The sequence below is a fragment of the Ictidomys tridecemlineatus genome, chromosome 2 (assembly GCF_052094955.1).
Source record: "Ictidomys tridecemlineatus isolate mIctTri1 chromosome 2, mIctTri1.hap1, whole genome shotgun sequence".
Taxonomy (NCBI): Eukaryota; Metazoa; Chordata; class Mammalia; order Rodentia; family Sciuridae; genus Ictidomys; species Ictidomys tridecemlineatus.
Genome location: NC_135478.1, coordinates 88,445,333 through 88,463,503, shown reverse-complemented (window position 1 = coordinate 88,463,503; position 18,171 = coordinate 88,445,333). Strand labels below are relative to the sequence as shown.

The 18,171-nt window shown below is 38.8% G+C and overlaps 1 protein-coding gene across 2 annotated transcripts in view; it reads left to right on the top strand.

Moving 5' to 3' along the window:
- The first annotated feature begins 2,409 nt into the window (after positions 1-2,409).
- Med13l (mediator complex subunit 13L) overlaps positions 2,410-18,171 on the top strand; it is a 293,930-nt gene continuing 278,168 nt past the window's right edge. For both annotated transcript variants that reach the window (XM_013360472.3, XM_005329638.3), the window contains exon 1: positions 2,410-2,591. In XM_013360472.3, coding sequence (XP_013215926.2) covers positions 2,520-2,591 — 72 coding nt within the window. In that variant the 5' untranslated portion in view covers positions 2,410-2,519. The remainder of the gene's footprint in view (positions 2,592-18,171) is intronic.

Below are 18,171 nucleotides of genomic sequence, written 5' to 3'. Positions count from 1 at the left end.
ATTGGACCCCCAGGGTGCTCTAACTCTGAGCTGCATCCTCAACCCTTTTTAGTTTTTGAGACAGGGTGTCCCTGAGTTGTCCAAGCTGGCTTTGGACCTGTGATCCTCCTGCCTCAGCCTCTTGAGTTGCTGGGATTACAGGTGTGTGCTGCTGTGCCCAGTGATGATTAGGGATCCAACATGGGACACAAACCTTAAGTGAGGTTGGGCATCTTTTTAAAGCCAGTCTGGCCTATTTTTATACACTGTCCAAGTCCTTTGTTTTTTTGCTCTGGAGGCCTTTACAATTTTTTCTTCTATTCCAGCTTCCTGAAAAATGACAACTTGGTGAACACTGTGTAGGATGAAGTTCTCCTGGGATGTAAATAAATGAAATCTGGATATGATGGGCCATCACACCATCTAATTGCTCAGCCCAAGTAACATCACATATGTTGATGAAGTGTTTCAGCTTTTTTTTTTCCCCCCTAAACACTTTCATCAATGGTATCTTTAATAAAAATTCATGACATTGGCCTGAGGTCAGCAATTAGGATCCCTTTTTTGACAGATTAGGAAATGAAGCTCAGAAAGTTAAACCCTGTTGGTCAGATTAACATGACCAGAGATGGCAAAGCCAGCTAGTGGCATCTTTCCTGAAGCCTTCTGAATTCATGTTTGGGCTTGAGCCACACCATAGCTGTGAGAGCTTGGGGATGTCATTGCACACCTCTGAGTTTCCTTTAGGACAGTCTAAGGACAATGACAGTATTGAAGTGGTTGTTTTGAGGATTATATTAAATGATGTATGTATATTCCTCCTAACATTGTCCCAGTGGGTGATGACAGTGTCAGCCATGGTAATACATACTTTAACCAGCTCTTGTGTCTTGCTTTAGCAGTGTTTGAGGCAGTTCCAAAGCTCAATTTATGTCTCAAGATTTCTCTCCTTTTGTTACACTCCTTGATTTCTCCCCTTCCTCTCTGTAAGTGGAAGTTTTCTCCTCCTCATCTTGAGGGTTGGGAGAGAGCCACCTCATACCAGCACTCCTCAGGATTCCCAGGCCATATACTTTCAGGAAATGTTGGTTATTGAATGAACGGAGCCAAGAGGGAGGGTCTGCTCTCAAGTAAGTCTGAGCACAGTACCTGGCAGTTACAGTAGATTCTGGCACACAGCAAGATCTCAGGAAACGTTTATGTGCCATGAATGAATGCACACACTAAGAGTGAAGGGCTCCAAAAAGCATTTCCGGATCAAATGCACAGCACCTCGTACCCATTGAGAGATCCGTGGGTGAGGCATATAAACCCAGCACAAGAGCTTGGCTTCGCTGTGCCTGTAATGTGTTAGTGGGTTCGAATCCCGCGACCTCGGGCAAGTGACTTAATCTCTTTGTGTTTCAGTTTTCTCTTTGGTAAACGGCGGACCGCGGCGTGAGGTTTCGATAAGACACTCCCCAAAGCTCGCAGACCTGCTAGCCACAGGGAGCCCCTGCCACGCCGGCCAGCTTCAGCCAGGGCCCTGCGGTCGCAACGGGCGTGCCCAGGGTTTGCGGTCCTCGGCCCCCAAGGATCCGTGCCCCGCAAGGGGCCGGGCGCCCAGGCAGGGCCCCCGCAGCAGCCCCCGGCCGGCAGTACCCCGCCCGCGGAGAGCCCGGCCGCCCGCACTTCTTTCTCTCCTTGCCGTCTCCCTCCCTCTTCCCGGCCTGAGGATCCGCCGCGCTCGGCTCAGCAGCGCCTCCCGCGAGCTGCCGCCGCCGCCGCCGCCGCTCCCGGCCCCTCCCCCGCCCTCCCCGCCCCCCCGCGCGGCCGGCGCCCGTCACGTGACGCAGCCCCAGCCAATGGCGGGCCGAGCCGCGGTCGGCGGCCGCCATTGCTGTCAGAGCGAGCGAGCCCGGGGAGGGAGGAGAAGCGAGGCTGACTGGGGAGGAGGGGGGGGTGGGGGAGGAAGAGGAAGGAGGGGACGTCGCTCGGCTGCCGGGGTCGCCCGCTGGCTTCGTCCGCACCCCCCCCTTCGCGAGTTCGCGCTCCGCGGCGGCGGCGGCTCTGAGGCGGCGGCGGCGGCTCCGGGGCTCGCCTCCCCTCACGCGCCGGCGGGGGCCGAGGGGGAGTCGGTGGCTGGAGATAAACAAGGCGGCGGCAGCGGCGGCGGCCGAGGAACAGGGAAGGCGGAGGCGGCGGCCGGCCCGCAGCGCCGGCCCGGCAGGCAGCGGCGGCCCTGAGAGGCGGGGAGGGCGCCGGGCCGCGCGGACAGCGCCCCCCGCCGCCGCCGGAGCCGCAGCCGCCGCCGCCGCCGCCCGAGCAGGAAGGAGCCGCGCGGCCGCCGCGGACCCCCCCGCCGGCCCGGGCCCGCCGTCCCCGGCGCGGCGTCGCCGCGGCGCCTCCCGCCCGCCCGCCGGCCCTCCCGCCCTTCTCCGGCGGCGGCGGCGGCCCGGCCGCCCGGCGCTCCTCCGCGAGGCGCCGCCGCCCGGCCCGGCCTCGCCTCGGACGCCTCGCTCCGACATGCCCCGCTCTGGCGGCCGGGCTCGCGGAGGATCATGACTGCGGCAGCGAACTGGGTGGCGAACGGGGCGAGCTTGGAGGATTGTCACTCCAACCTCTTCTCGCTGGTGAGTAGCCGGGCTGCGGGGAGGGGGCTGTGCCGGGGGGGGGGGGTGGTCCCCGACCTCCGCCGCCGACCAACTTTCTCCTCCCGCCGCCGGGACTTCGCCCCTCCCTCGCCTCTCCCCGCCGTTCGCCTCTCGCCGATTCTCCCCCTTTTGGATCGTCTCTCCCTCGCCTTGGATCCCATCCAGTGTTTATTTGGCTCTTTAAAAATCATTTGTGAGCGCGGCGCTCGGCGTGGAATTTGCATGTGGAAGTCTCAAAGCTGCGGATTCTGGGTCGCACTTCGAACGCCCACCCTCTGTTGCCATCACACCCCCCTTCTCCTCCCATTCCCCCCCCCTTTTCCCCCTAAATGTGGAAGGCTTTGCCTTGTGCTGCCCGCGCCTGCGATCAGCAGCCTCGTCCCCCCTTGTCGGATCGGCCGGCCGGCCGGCCGCTCGCCCGCCTGCCTTTTGAATTTTTTTTTTAAATTCCATAATGACACCTGCAATTTCGCTCGAAAACAGTTGATTGAATGCGATTGTGTCAGTAAAGGACTCTTGCACCCGAAGCTCCCGCGATTGTAAACATGGACAGCCGCCTGCCTCTCGGGTCTTACTACGCTGGAGAGCCGTAAAGCCATTGCACCGAGCCGACGGAAGGTGGAGAAAGCTTTTTCTTCTTTCTCTCCTCCTGTGTCTTTTAAAAACTGTTTTCTCTATCCTTACAAATCCACACACACACAAAAAAGCAACAAGCTGGGCGGTTTGATAACATCGCTTTTATCTGCCTTCGCCTCTCGTGCTCTCTTCTCTCTGATAATTGACAACTTTTCCTTCGGATTTGCATCGCCTGCCTTAATCTTGAAGCAGTTAGGGTGTCAATTGTTCTCCTGGAAGCCTGGCACCCGACGACGGCGTCTAGATTCATCGAAATTAAAAATGTATAGGGCTACAGCAACTCTTTCCTGGCGGTGGCAGTGACATTTGGTGGTAAATGCCATCTTTGCTTTTTATTGGGTCGTATTGCCTAGCTCTGAAAACATTCACGTTGTTAAACCTGGCGTTTAGACTAATAATTGCAGTGCGTGGTCTTTAAATATGTGCTTTGTGCATGAGTTACTGTATGTATAGCTATGTGCCTGGGAGAGTACGAATTTGTTTAAATATTGAGCAAAGATTTGTAAACAGATGTAAGGCAATTATGTTTCAAGCGTAGAATATAATTGGAAAATTGGCTGAATGGTTTATTTAATTTAGCCTTAAAAAAACTCTACTTATTTTAAGTTGTGTACCCTGTTTTTTTTTTTTTTTTGGTGGGGGGCTGTCTTTTGGAGATCAAGCATTTTGGAAGTTATTTTCAGTAAACCCTGCTGTAGATAGAAGCATTATTTCCTCTTAATCCTTGTTTACACTGGATAAATAATTTAGTGTTCAAATTGTAATTAGTTACATTTAATTATGGGTGGCATAAGATGGCTTTTTTTTTCCCAAGTCTAGAGGAGAAATACAAATTCTTGCCAACTTTTCAAGTGGAAGCGTTATTTTATTAAATGTGTTAGTTTTTATGCACATAAAAAAACCCCTTGGTTTTTACCTACAAACACTGAATAGACATAAGTATCATTGCTTCCACTGGAGTAATATCAGGCTTATTTTTTAATCAAACATTTTTATTTAAAAATATAATCTTAAAATTTGATAATAAAATGTGATTTTTCCTCGTAGTTTTGTAGTAATTTTCCCTTGATTTTTTTTTTTTTTCCCCTATGTGGGCATAAAACTCTTTGCCTCTTTTTTCCTCCCCCAGTCTATCATTTAGTATTAGGCTCAGGGACTTTCACAGATCAGCAAATGCATTGATTAAGGGGTATTTAAAATGGTTTTTGTTTGGTGGCCAGTGACTACATTGACACTTTTACAGGTAATTAAAATAACCAAGTAGACCTGTAATAGTGAGGAGAGACTCCCAAATTGCCATATATCATGCTGACTAGTAATGGCTTGTATATATGTGGCTAATTTGTATACAGTGAATTTTATAGACAAAGTAGCCAATCTTTAGGATCATTTTTTTAAGCTTAAATAAGGATGATAATGTTATAGAGCTGATAATGTTATAGAGCTGATAATATTATAGATAATGTTATAGATACTTGAGATTCTTATGTAGAAGAGGATTCTGTACTTGGACTTTGACAGGAAACAAAGGTTTATGCTTTGGATATTTCTCCTCTAAACCTCTTTAAATCAAGAAATTGATTTTTGAATATACTTTAAAAAGACAATTACTTTTTAGATAGCAACTTTGATATGCAGAACCACAGAAATGCTTAGGTTTTTTTTAAAGGACTATAGAATGTTTATATTTCCTTGTATGTGGAAGGTGAGTTGGTGCTATTTAAAATTTATTTTTGAATCATTTAAAGATCTGACTATTGTAAATTTTTCTGATTCCAAACTGAGAATTTTTCCTATTATATACAGCAACAACCTAGACTATTAAAAATACGTTGCATAGAATTGTCAATTCCAAAGGAGATATTATAATCACTTGTTATATAAGAACTCTTAACATAAAAAAAATTATATATATATATGTATATATATATGTGTGTGTGTGTGTGTATGTATTTGACCTGCAGTTTGTTAATTTTTTGGGAAAGTATTGTTTCTTGAGAATTTATCTAGAAATTCACCTTAGTGTAGATTGAAATATAAGCTAGAAATTAAAGTTCTGTATGGCAGTAATGACCCACCCACTTTCTATTACCTCAAGGTGGTCATTATGGCTTAGCAAAAGTTGATTGTGCAATCAGGTACCTTAAGATTTTTGCTAGTCTTTTGCTTTGTTTTCAGATTTTCTACTGCATGGCATCAAATTTCCTGAATTCTCTTTTCAACCTCCATTCCCCTTTGCTAAGCTGTGAAAAATGCCATGGGTATATATGATTAGGTCATTGTAGGTGTTTCTCATTTTTACTGCTGTGAGATGTATAGCTACTGCATTAAATACATGCCTGGCTGTGCCTTTGTGACTTAAAACTGTTTTCTCATGCTGTTCATCACATTTCTGGATGACTTTTGTTATATATTCACTCGGTTATAATTCAGTTTAAGTGTGTTAAATCTACCTTTTGGAAAGTGTAACAGTGCACCCTGTGGTATGTGAACTCACCCTTATGCTAAGACATAATTTCCAGATGTTAAGTGTATATTTATTTTTGTTTCTCTATTGAGATAGCATGGAGAAAGTGATTTTGTGCCCTTTAGCTAGATTAAGTATGCACTCTTGGACTTGAGGAGAGTGATCTCTGATTCTTTGATGTTTGCTCCACATTCATATTGTTTTATTTGCTTACAGTCTTCCTTACTGTGAATAGTTGAGTGATGATCCCAAGTTCTTACAGAATTAAAATACATGCACATACATTAGTATAGCTTTTTTATTGAGCAGCATTCATTTTATATTTGAAGCTTTTAAGATAATCAGATGATCTAATTTCTCTTAAGAGATTTTTTTTTCCTTTCAGAAAGGAAAGATAGTTGTAAGCATAGAAACTTTGAAATCTGAACTCTTGAGTGGGAGTCAAGTGGGGAGGACTGTCCAATGAAAGTAAGGAAAAGTGAATAATTTCTCTGATCTTTTAAAGTGCCAAAATACTATATACAGTATTTTTCATCCCACTTTGCAATTTTTTTACTTCTACATTAAGCATTTTTTTAGGACCATGCATTTTCTTTAGTGAAAATATTTGTAATTTGCTAATATGTGTTTTCTGTTCAGCATTTGTTGTTAGCACATGGTGTTACAGTATTTATATATTTTTAATAGCAATAATTGCCACCCGGTAATAGTTGCCATATTAACCTTCAATTGCTAGTAAATATTTTTAAGTACATAATAGACAGCAATTTAAGGGAGAGTGTAGCAGTTTACTGGACCATTTTAAAGAGCCATTTGTACGTGTGATGAGTTCATAATTTTAAAGAGAAAATAATGTACCTAGGACCTGTATGCTACAAATATTTTGTTGTGCTATTGCTTGAAGTGCTCCTTGGGAAGAAGTTAGGTTGGGCTTGTTTCTTTTTCTTTGTGAGAATAATTGGCATTGGAGTATGTTTAGGACAATAGTGTTTGTTGAGTTTATGCCAGGCGCTTATGTAGCTTATCATTTCCTTTGGAATGCTCAGGTCATTTTTTCATGAATGTATTAGGTATTTATTTGGAAGAAAATCTCTTAAGGAATTCCTTCAAATAACATTAAGTTATGGTTTTGGATTATATTAATTAGCTAAGGAAAAAATTGATTGATCTTTTTTGTTCATTGGATAATTTAGCTTAGTTAATTGTGAGCTAATTGTATTCATCAAATACCTTCAGAGATCTCTGCTATCCTGAGATTAATAAAGATAAAATTGAGGTGAAACTCTTTTATCTCAGTGTAAATAGTATTGAGATTGTTTATCTGGATTTTTTTAAAATGAATAGTTCGTTGAGCTATCAAAGTTTGATTCAAAGATAAATTAAATGTTTTTTGAAATATTTATTTTAGATAATAACGATAACAACAACTGTGTTGTCTTTCTTTAATTGTAGAAGTTCTGATTTTATTTTTTTTTGAAAGAGGATGATTTATTTATTTCACAGGAGCTAGCCATTGAGAGAAATTAGACAAAGCTTATGAAAATAGTCATATAGTTGAATGTTAGGCATTGTTAGTGATCTGTGCATTGCAACCATTTATTACAAACATGAGGAAAAGATTTCTTCAATATTGCTGTTAGTGCCATTATTAAGATATTTTTATGTACAAATCTGTTTTACAAACTGTGTGTTGTAAAACTGTAGTGTGGTTTACCAGGTTTTCTATTTTATCATTTTATAAACATTTCTATTTCAAGAAATTACATTTAATGCATTGCAAAGTGAGGTAATTAGGAAACCTAAAATGTGCCTGTGTGGTATAGTTAAAAAATCTACAAATAAACACATCTACACATTGTTTTATAGGACTTGCTTAGAGTTCTAGAATTAGCCAATCAATATTTATAATGTATTCTTGGAGTTTAGGCCTTTTTTTCCCTCTTGAGTTGTTTTTACTTCTTTCTGATTCTGTTCAGATAATTTCCTTTTATAGTATATTCTTTCATTGTTTATTTGAAAGATTTGAAGGTGTTAGCTTTGTTCTGTTGGGGGAATTCACTTCATTACATAGGGGAAATGATATTCTATTAATCTTGGTAAATATTAACATAAACGAGGAATAGTAAATTCATACTCGTTTGCATGTATGAAATATGCATGCTTGACCAATTTTTGTTTAGTGTACTCACTGTGTACATCAGCATAGTTTTCTATAGTGGATATAAAATAGTTCTAAATTCTGTTAAAATGTTGTGATTGATGTTTATTTCAGTGACAGTTCCCCTACGCTACTACATTGTATTGTTATTTTCCTTTTTTGAAGACTGTCATTTAGAACAGATTTTTAATCCTCATAAATTTGCTGTAATAGTCCACCTTTAGGAAATTTTGTTTTACTTGTATTTATTTTAGCATGTTTTAGTTATTTTTGTAGAAGTAGAGTTTTCCTTTTTTTTAATATTTATTTTTTAGTTTTAGGTGGACACAATATATTTATTTTACATTTATGTGGTGCTGAGGATTGAACCCAGTGCCTCGTGCATACTAGATGAGCACTCTACCACCAAGCCCCAGCCCTAGCCCCAGCCCCGAGTTTTCCTTTTTTAAGCTAATAAAATATCTGGATCTAGTCTTAAAAACTGACTTTTTTTTTCTTAGATGAAAATTAGGAGAATCAATTATTTTATTGGCATGTCTGTACTCTGTTTTATTGTGTATGTTTCTGAATGTTTATTTTCTCACTTTAGATGAACTGTGGTAGATTACTGGAACTATATTTCTAGCCAGGGGCAGTGGTGCCTATCTGTAGTGCTAAGTGACTCTGGAGGCTGAGGAAGGAGGATCACAAGTTATACGTCAGCCTAGGCTAAGATTTCAGGCTAGTGAGACCCTCTCAAAGTAAAGAATTTAAATGTAGCTCACTGACCAAGTGCTTCTAGGTTCAATTCCCAGTACCGCAAAGGGGAAAAAAAAATTATCTATTTCACAGTATTTCTGCTACTGTGAAGTAGCACAGTGCTGGTGACAGCTTTCTACACTTTTTACTTTTTTCAGTACAATAAAATTCTACTACTGTTAAAGGAACCTTGTAGGTTAATATTAAAATTTCATTTATTTAAACTAAAATTTAATTTTAGTTTAAATTTGTAGCTCTAACTTAACAACTGGAAGGGTAAAGAATCTTGCAGGTGAATTTTCTTTTTTTTAAAGTTAGGTAAAGTAAAGAATCTTGCAGGTGATTTTCTTTTTTTCTTGTAATTGGTTATATTTGACATTTATTTGATATTAAAATTAAATTTAAGAAAAATATTTGTTTAAAATAAACTATGGATAGAATTTTTAAAATATTGAGTGGAAATTTAAAAAAAGGTCTCTTAAACTTTATGAAAATTACTGTGCTCTTTTCCCCTCCTCCAGAGACCATTGATCAATTTTATGAGGAAATATTTTTTGAGGATGCATGAAGCTTCTTCATATTTCCAGATCATTTCATTAAATAAGGAAGACGCTTAAGTACCTCTGAGTTAAAATAGGTATACAAATAGGTATGACAGAGTGTTGGCCATTCTCCTGATTGAATCTTAGTGTCCTGAAGAGAAAAAGGGAAGAACAGAACAGTGGGACATTTGGGACAGTTTTGTGCATGCATGTATGTCTGGCACAATTCCACTCATTTTTAAAAATAGTTCAGATGTCGCCTCCTCTGTGAAGCTCTCCCCCAGGCAGAGCTACTCACTCAGGCTCCTGTTATGTACCCTGACAGGTAGAGGAACTTCGGAAGGGCAGAGGCCCTTTCAGTATTTGGTGTTCATTAACTCTTTGCCAAATGAATGACTATTATCTTCTCCATTCTGTAAGGGAGTTTTCAGTGCCCATTTGGGTTCTGATCATAAAATGCTGTTTTTATTTTTACTTATTGATATTTAGTTCTGTCTTCTGAATATGTATTATCTAGGCTGAATGTGCTGCAGCTTGGCAATATTTTAGATTAGTTCTTGAAAATCTGCATTAGGGAGAATGCCAATTGATCATGAGATGTGTTCTTATACTTCAAAGGAATAGGAGTTGAGTTTGTGTTGGATTTTCTGTAGTAGGCAAACTATAGATTTTGGAATCTGTTGGAATTTTGTTTGGGTCTTAATCCAGAATTCCTTCCCTTTCATTCTTTAGCTGGATAGGGGGACTATCATTCAACTTTTACTTATAAGATTGCTATTTCTGAGCCCTGTAAAATGAGCAGTGGATTGGTAATAGGGAAATTGAGTTGTCTTCTAAATTTTACTAGTAACTAGCCAAGTCAGGTTGGCTATGTAATGATTCTGTGCCTCAGTTTCTCAAACATATTGGAAATATGGAGGGCAAGAGGTATGAAAAAAATCACCTCGAGTACCTTTTAAGGATGACTAGATAATGTTCTTTCATAAAAAAAGATGTCAAGGGAAGTTATAGAAAAGCCCTAGGCTGTTAACCAGGTAGTTGGAATGAACTAACTTGTTTTAAGTATAGCAATTGTGTTGTAATTGTACTTTTTGTATTTTTGTACCTTTTTTTGAGATAGCTGAGGATTCTTGTCTTTTTCCTTATAAATAAGCTGTGTTTGAGAAGAAAAACTTGAACTTCATCTTTAGATGTTACAACTTTTCTTTTGTGTGTATGATCTTTAAGGTGTTGGGAGATGTTGCCGCACCAACTCTGAGCTATAATTGACTGAGACTAGGAATTGAACTGTGGCTCTTATTTGGTAGTTTAAGCTACTAATTCCTTGGCAGCTTTGGAGTGCTCTTTGAACTTTAAATAGCAGTTCTATTAACATTTTGAGATTTGTCTCAGGGAATGTCAGAAATAGTACTTAATAAATATATTTGTCTTCTAAAGACCAAATCATGTTTTAGTCTGACACACATGTCACAACCCTTACTATGTTTTGAACAGAGAGAAGTCAACTACTGGCTAATTTTTCTTTTCCGTATAATAATGTGGCAGTATCTAAAAAATATTTAGCCCTTGTTGAAGGAAGGAAAGCCCTCCCACAAATCTGTAGTTTTTTTCTGTTAGTCATGTTGACTATGAATAGTGGCGTTTCAGTTTTATCCAGAAGTTTAGAATTTTATGTATAGAGTATCTCCAAATTCCAAAATATTTGAAAAAGTTAATTTGTAAGTTTGTTTTCACAAAGAATGCTCCTTGACTTCTGTTAGACAAACGATGGTCTCGTTACCTTTACTTAATTATGTGTGTTACAGAACTCAAATGCTGTTTTTGGCAGCATTTTTGTGGGAATGAACTCCGAGTATCAGGAGCACTTTTGCTCAGCCTCTAGCCTGGGCAGTGGGAGTAGGCACTTCCTAACTCCTCCTCTGCTCTGGGCAGTGGGTGGGAGCCTTCACTAGCTCCTGACCCTCTTCTAGGCCTTTGAAAGAGAGGGTTGGAGACTGTGTTGAGAGGAGACTATGGCTCCCAGTGGGATGAGCACATTTTCCCATCTTTTCGCGTAGGGGTCTGTGCTGCTTTCTCTTTATTGATACCCTTTTATTATAATGTTGAGAACAGTGGCGGGTCCTGTGGTGTCATCAGGAAAGAGTTAGTCTTTGTCTTAGCTTTTCCTTTCCCTTCACACATCCCTAGAAACAAACTGTCCACTTGCTATTTTAAGTGGTAAATGAGAACTTTTGAGAGTCAGTGAAATGAAAAAGGGTGAGATTGGTTAGGGTAGCCAGTAAAATAATATTTAGAAATGTTAATATTTTGTATGCTATGCTTGAGAAATATAAGACAAGTATAATTCATTTAGGAATGGAGTACATAAGAAATGATTAAAATATAGCTTGGCCTTAAAAAAGAGTAAGGGTCTGATAGGTGCAGAAAAGTTCTACATTTAGGATTTGATTTATAAGATTTTATATTTCAAATATAAAGAGAGAGCTAAATGGATTGGATTACATGACATGTTATAGCCAGAAAGACCCAGAAGGGGACTCTTAAATGGGATCTTGAAGGAATGAATGGACATGACTTGTTAGAGAGAAGTGAGAGGGCATTCTTTGGAAGCTTTGTCAACAACTCCGTATATCTGAGGATTTAACCCAGGGTTACTTTACTATTGACCCCCCCCCTTTTTTTTTTAATTTTGAGACAGTATCGCTAAGTGGCTGAGGGTCTTGCTAAACTGCTGAGGGTGGCCTCGAACTTGTGATCCTCCTGCTTCAGCCTCCTGAGTCTCTGGGATTTTAGGCGTGGGCCATGGTGCTGGGCTGAATCTCAATTCTTAATATATCATTACTGAGATGTGGGAGAGCACTTCTAATTTATGGTCCTGGTTCTTGACTTCCTTTTAAAAAAGAGTACAAAAAGCTTATTGAAATTGAATTTTTATTAGGTGGAAAATTTGAAGTGTGGGCAGACTAATATAGACTAAGAAATAGTGATGTTAAAATAATACTCAGTTTTCTAAAATAATTCAGTTCTGAACTTTAAAAAAAAACAGTGCTATATTACGCAAAATGCTAATGACTAAAGTGACAAATATTTCAGAAACTGGACAGACGTGAATCTTAAATGAGCAGATGGGATATGAAACTAAAATGGGAGATAATCCAAGACGATACAGAAACTATTATGAGAAATGAATTGAGGAAAAACAAGTGTGTTAAATGGTATTACATTTAATAATGTGTTTAAAAGCCTTTCTAGGATTGCTCTCTTACACAGACAAATTAGAATTCTTGAACCTTGTAACCTACCATTCTTCAAATTCTGTGCATTTAAAATGAATTAAATTTTGGTTCAGGGTTTCTTCTCATGAAGCCTAGACTTTTAAGTCATGAATGTATGTGTTATTGTGTACTTTAGTTGGACAATAATTCGCTTTCTCTGACATAAAAATAAAGAAAGGGAATATAAATTGTGGTATTTCAAAGACAATATTGGTGGGCCTTGAAGAGGAAAGGTAAGGAGTGACAGATAAGGTTTGCTATTTGGGCAGCTTGGCAGCTAGTAGAAATCATTCCATTTGACAGTTGAGGGTAGAATCTGGGTTCTGTTGGGTTGAGGAATGAATGCATGGCAAGATGAGCAGGTGTAGACATTTCTCAGTTGGAGGTTGATAGTGAAGCAAACAGGGATGGAGGAAGTGGGGGAGGGTGGGTAAGAACCTCAAAAGTAGATTTGTTTATAGACTAAGGAGCAACCGTAGTGGAGACACAGAGAGAAAGACAGAGATAGAAGATATAAGAAAAGTTGATAATTGGGGAAACAAGTTGGGCTGTTTATCAAAAATTGAGGTGATAAGGGCTAGTGAAATACTGCTTAGAAATAAAGGATGTGAGGATATAAGAAAGAAGCTTGCTTTTTGACGTTTGAGCCTGAGTAAACAAAATAATTTTTGAAGAGTTTTGCATTTTCTTTTATGATAGTTGATTGCAACAAGCACTTTAATTTTAATTTGTCTTTAATAAGTGATTTGGGCTTCTGATGGGATGTTACTGACGATGAGCAAAAACCCCCAGAAAGAGCTCTGCTTTGGGTACATTGGCATGCCTGTGATGTAGACCTATGCCAAGAATCCCAGCCTGCCTTCAGGGACTCTGGCCTTCTCAGGTCTTGAATCTAGTGGTTCAGTGTCCTTTGTTTTCATATCCATTTCAATAGAGGTGGATTTAGCCTTGTACTGATTGGTAAGACAACTAAGGGGACCAGTTAAATGGGGTTTGTTGGTTTTGCTTTCTCAAAATCAAGGCAAATTATCATAAAGAGAGAGTAGAATTGTAAGTTGTGCCCTGTCTAGCAAAACTCAGCTACCATCTAGACATCCATTTTTGGTGAGGCAAAATCATTAAGAGCCTTGGGATAAACAAATGTATACAGTTGAGATAATTTCTTTTTTTTTTGAGAGAGAGAGAGAGAGAGAGAGAGAGAGAGAGAGAGTTTTAATATTTATTTTTTAGCTTTTGGTGGACACAACATTTTTGTTTGTGTGTGGTGCTGAGGATCGAACCCGGGCCACATGCATGCCAGGTGAGCGCACTACCGCTTGAGCCACATCCCCAGCCCTTGAGATAATTTCTTAAGGCTTTAACTAAAAGTTTGGCTTATATGATATCAGAGTTTTTACCTTTGGCCACTTAGTGTGCTCCTTGATTCATTTGCTGGTCCAGTGAGCCATCTAGTACCTCACACATATTCTTTCAGTAATTTCTTCCACAATTGAAGTAGATTAGCTCAATAACGCGTAGACATATTTGGGTTGCCTGCCTGAATAGTTAAGTGTGTAGGGTGGAGCAGAGGATGCTGTGCCTGTAGCAGGGATGCCTGCACTGGTTTTTAGATAACAAGTTGCAGTGGCAAGTATTATTTTCTGTTTTTGGATTTGATTTCAAAACAGAAATGAGATCTGAGATTTTAATTAATTAATTAATTAATTAATTAATTAATTAATCAATCAATCAATTAATTAATTATATTTTATTTTATTTATTTTTTATTGGTTATTCAAAACATTACAAAGATTGCAGAATCACATCGGTTACACATCCACATTTTTACATAATGCCATAATAGTAACTGTTGTATTCTGCTACCTTTCCTATCCTCTACTATCCCCCCTCCCCTCCCCTCCCATCTTCTCTCTCTACCCCATCTACTGTAATTCATTTCTCTCATTTTTTTTCCCATTCCCCGAGATCTGAGATTTTTAAATATTTTCTTGGCTTTACTAAACCTGTGGTCTTCACATCACATAGATGGTTTTTATTAATAGTTCTCTTTTTAAGTACTTTTCACATTAAAAATAGGGAATAGGAATCTTATAAAAATGGTTGTGCTATAATCCTAGAGGTATAGATTTTTTTTCAGAAAATTTAGTTATGTGATGATTATTCTAAAAAATTAAGAGAAGTATTTTTTAAAAATTCAGATTTATATAACACCTGAGCAGTTTAGCATTTAGAATTTATGCCAGAGCATGAATCTACATCTCATCTACTAAAGAGCATACATATTATTCTCTGGTATTCAAATTCTTAACTAAGTTTAAGTTACTCAAAATGCAATTTTCAAAGAATATTTGTTTATATACAAAGTATAATCATCTGCACAGATTGAATCAAGAGTTGAAATTCCAGAAAGACTCAGTTCATTAATTGTATATTACTTGGGGGAGATATATGTATATGTGTGTGTACACACACACACACACACCCCCATACCCACACACATATATTTATTTATTTATTTATTTTTGTTGCTGCTATTTGGTGATGTAGTGAAACTTTTGAGTTTTGCAACCCAGACAGATGGTACTATTTTTGAATCTGTCTACAAAATCCTACTTAATTAAACAGTGGAATGATTCTCATGAGAACCCATACATGATATGTGTAATAAGCTGGCTTCTTTAGTAAATTTTCTGAATTTGATTTTCAGTGGAATCTTTGTATTTAGGAAACTTTTCTAATGAATCTATAAAGAAGAACAGTTAGTGTTGGCAATTTATATAGTAAACTCAAGGAATATTCCATTTGTAAAAATGAGTGGGACTTTTAACTAAGGTAGGCACTTATCTTTTAAAGTATCTGATTTTGTTGCCAATCTTTCTCATATGGTACGTGTGACTGTTAAGAATCCAAAGAACTGACTTACAATTTTTAGAAAGCTGTGAGAGATTTAGTGATTATATGTTAATACCCATTTTAGAAAATAGCTATTGGTTTAGATTCTTTGTAATCCACCTTTTATTTTAATGTTACAATTGAAAATAGAAATATTTTAAACATCCCAGTTGTTTTAATGTTATATGGATAGAACTTAATTTAGTTCTTTTTCAAAAATTTGAGTTTGGTGACAATGTTTTACAGTTGAGATGAATAAACTTATGAATTATGTTAATAATATACTAATATATAGTGTATTATAAAGCAGAATTTTTCAACCTCATTGGAAATAATTTACTTAGGTTTTATTTAATATTTACTTTATACCAGATGGGAGACAAAACTAAAAGGGGCAATTGATGACAGATTGGATGGCATGAAGGAGGTGGAAGTTAATTCTGTATATAGACAGGGAGTCTGAAGGCTTTCAAGGAGGATAACAACATGATCAGACTTAGGTTTTGGATAGAAAATTTCTGAGAGCTCTGTGGAGAATGGGTGGTAGTAGGGGAGAACCAAAGGCAGAGAGAGGGTTCATAGGGGTCTAGATGTGAGAAATAATGCAGGGCCAGTAGGAATGAAGAGAAGGAAATGATTAAAGTAAATATTTTTGGAGCTAGAATTGACAGGATTTGATGACCAATTATATAGGAATCAAATGGTAAACAGATGTTCTTGGTTTTGTGGTGTTTGCATTCTTCTGTATGCAAAACAAGGAGAAACAGTTGACAACCTCTATGAGCTACAGTTGTTAAACAAGAGTTTTGCTTTGATCACAGGTGTGTATGTAGGGAAGTATTCCCTGAGCTTGGGTTTTTGCTGTTAAATTAAGCCTCACAGAACTCCATCAAAATTTTAAGGCAGGGGATAGTGAAAAGAAAGCAAAGGCAAATATTAGTGCTTAGAACCTACCAATTTCCATGAGAGATTTGGGGGCAGTAAGAATCCAATTTATAAGGGACGGGAAGGGGCAGAGCAAAAAGGTGGGAAGAAAGGAGAATGCCAGACTGGTGAGGTGGAAAGAACAGGGCCTTGAGCAGATGGTGGTGGTGGTGGTTGGAAGTGTGAGTCAGAATATTTTTTAAAGGGAAACAGTTTATGAAATTTAGATGATTAGAAAGGGGCATGGAGAAACCCTAATAGAAAAAGAGAGGGAGAGAGGAAGACAAGAAGGGGCAGGGGAGCAAGGGAGAGAGGGAGGGGAAGAGAAGAAAAGAAGAAATTAAGGGAGGGGTAACCTAACAGTAATTGGCCCTCTCTCTCAGCCTTTTTATATAGAACCTCTGCTTTACTAGTGGTAAGCTCAGAAAACAGATACATTTTTTTCTCTATTAAATCTGCTTTGGGAAGTTTATATTAGTGGTTTTTATACAATTTAGATTTAAATTTAATTTTTTTTTAGTTGTTGATAGACCTTTATTTTATTTATTTGTATGCAATGCTGAGAATTGAACCCAGTGCCTCACACATGCCAGGCAAGTGCACTACTGCTGAGCCCCAGCCCCATTTATTAGTTTTTATTTATAAAGGTTTTGTTTATATTAGTTTCAGGTCAGAGATATTTTGGTTGGAGGATGAGATAGACTTCTCTTCTGTTTTCTTGCATGCCTTTGTGGAAATGCTGAAATTTTTGGAAACTGAAAACTAGTGGCATTTGCAAAAGACCACAGTACGGTGTTTATTGTGGATGCCTATTGCTCATTCTGATTTTGGGTTCTTTGACATTTACATTCCTATTATTCTACTCTTTGTTCCCTCAGCACTTAGCTTTCTGATTGTACAATATTTTTATAGTTACTCAGAATGTAAATATGATGCCTTGTCATTTTTGCCTCCCATATTGGAGAAATTTTCCCTTCCATTCTTTCTCTCTCCACCTTTTCCCTTTTTCAACACATTTGTGGGCTCCTGTACTATGGAGTGTTCCCTGCTACTGCTTCACTTTTACTTGGCAGCACCACTTCTCACTTAAGCACTAAAATGTACATATGCACTTCAGAACCTTTTGATGTAATCTCCTTGGTGTGGTGGGGACCCTCTCCAGTTGTTTTGAGTGCACTTACTGGCACAGCGTGTACTATCCATTGTCAATTGGCTGTAAATTCATTCAGCCTTCCCATGTGGGGAGATTTTTAACTTGGCTACCCTGAAACTAGAGAGTTGGCTTTCCTGCAGTTATCATTTTTCTTTTATTTCTCTCCAAGTGAGGTAGTATTAATGAAATACAAAATATTTTCATGAAATGAAATTTTCAAGAAATTGAAACTATCCAAAAATTACCCATGTTTCAGCCACTCCATTAGATCAAATTTAGCCCAGTAACTCTCTTCTGTTCTTGTTAATATGCTTGTTTTTGTATGTGGATGTATTTACAGTGTAAATTGAATTCTTTATTCAGCTGTACTTACTAACATTTTCCATGTGGTTATAATTTCATAATTTTAATGGAAAAGTAATTTCTTTTATAAATTTAATAAAAAATTACATAATTAGTTGCAGATTCAGGCAATACCAAAGTGTCTAACTTAAACTGGGAAGGTTCTTCTCCCCCCCACAGGAAGGTAGCTACCAGTAGTTTAATTTTTATCACTCCAAAGTTTCTTTTTCTTGCTTTTATATGACTGCATGTGTGGACACATATGGAGTTTCAAAATTGTTTTCTTAGATATTAAATAGGTAGAAATAGTATTTAATGAATCATGATACATTGAACACCTATGTACCTAGTCCCCAGTTAAAGAAAAAGAACATTTTATTGTTTATAGATTCCTATCACTAATCTTCCCTCCCATTCTCTTTGTACTCCTGT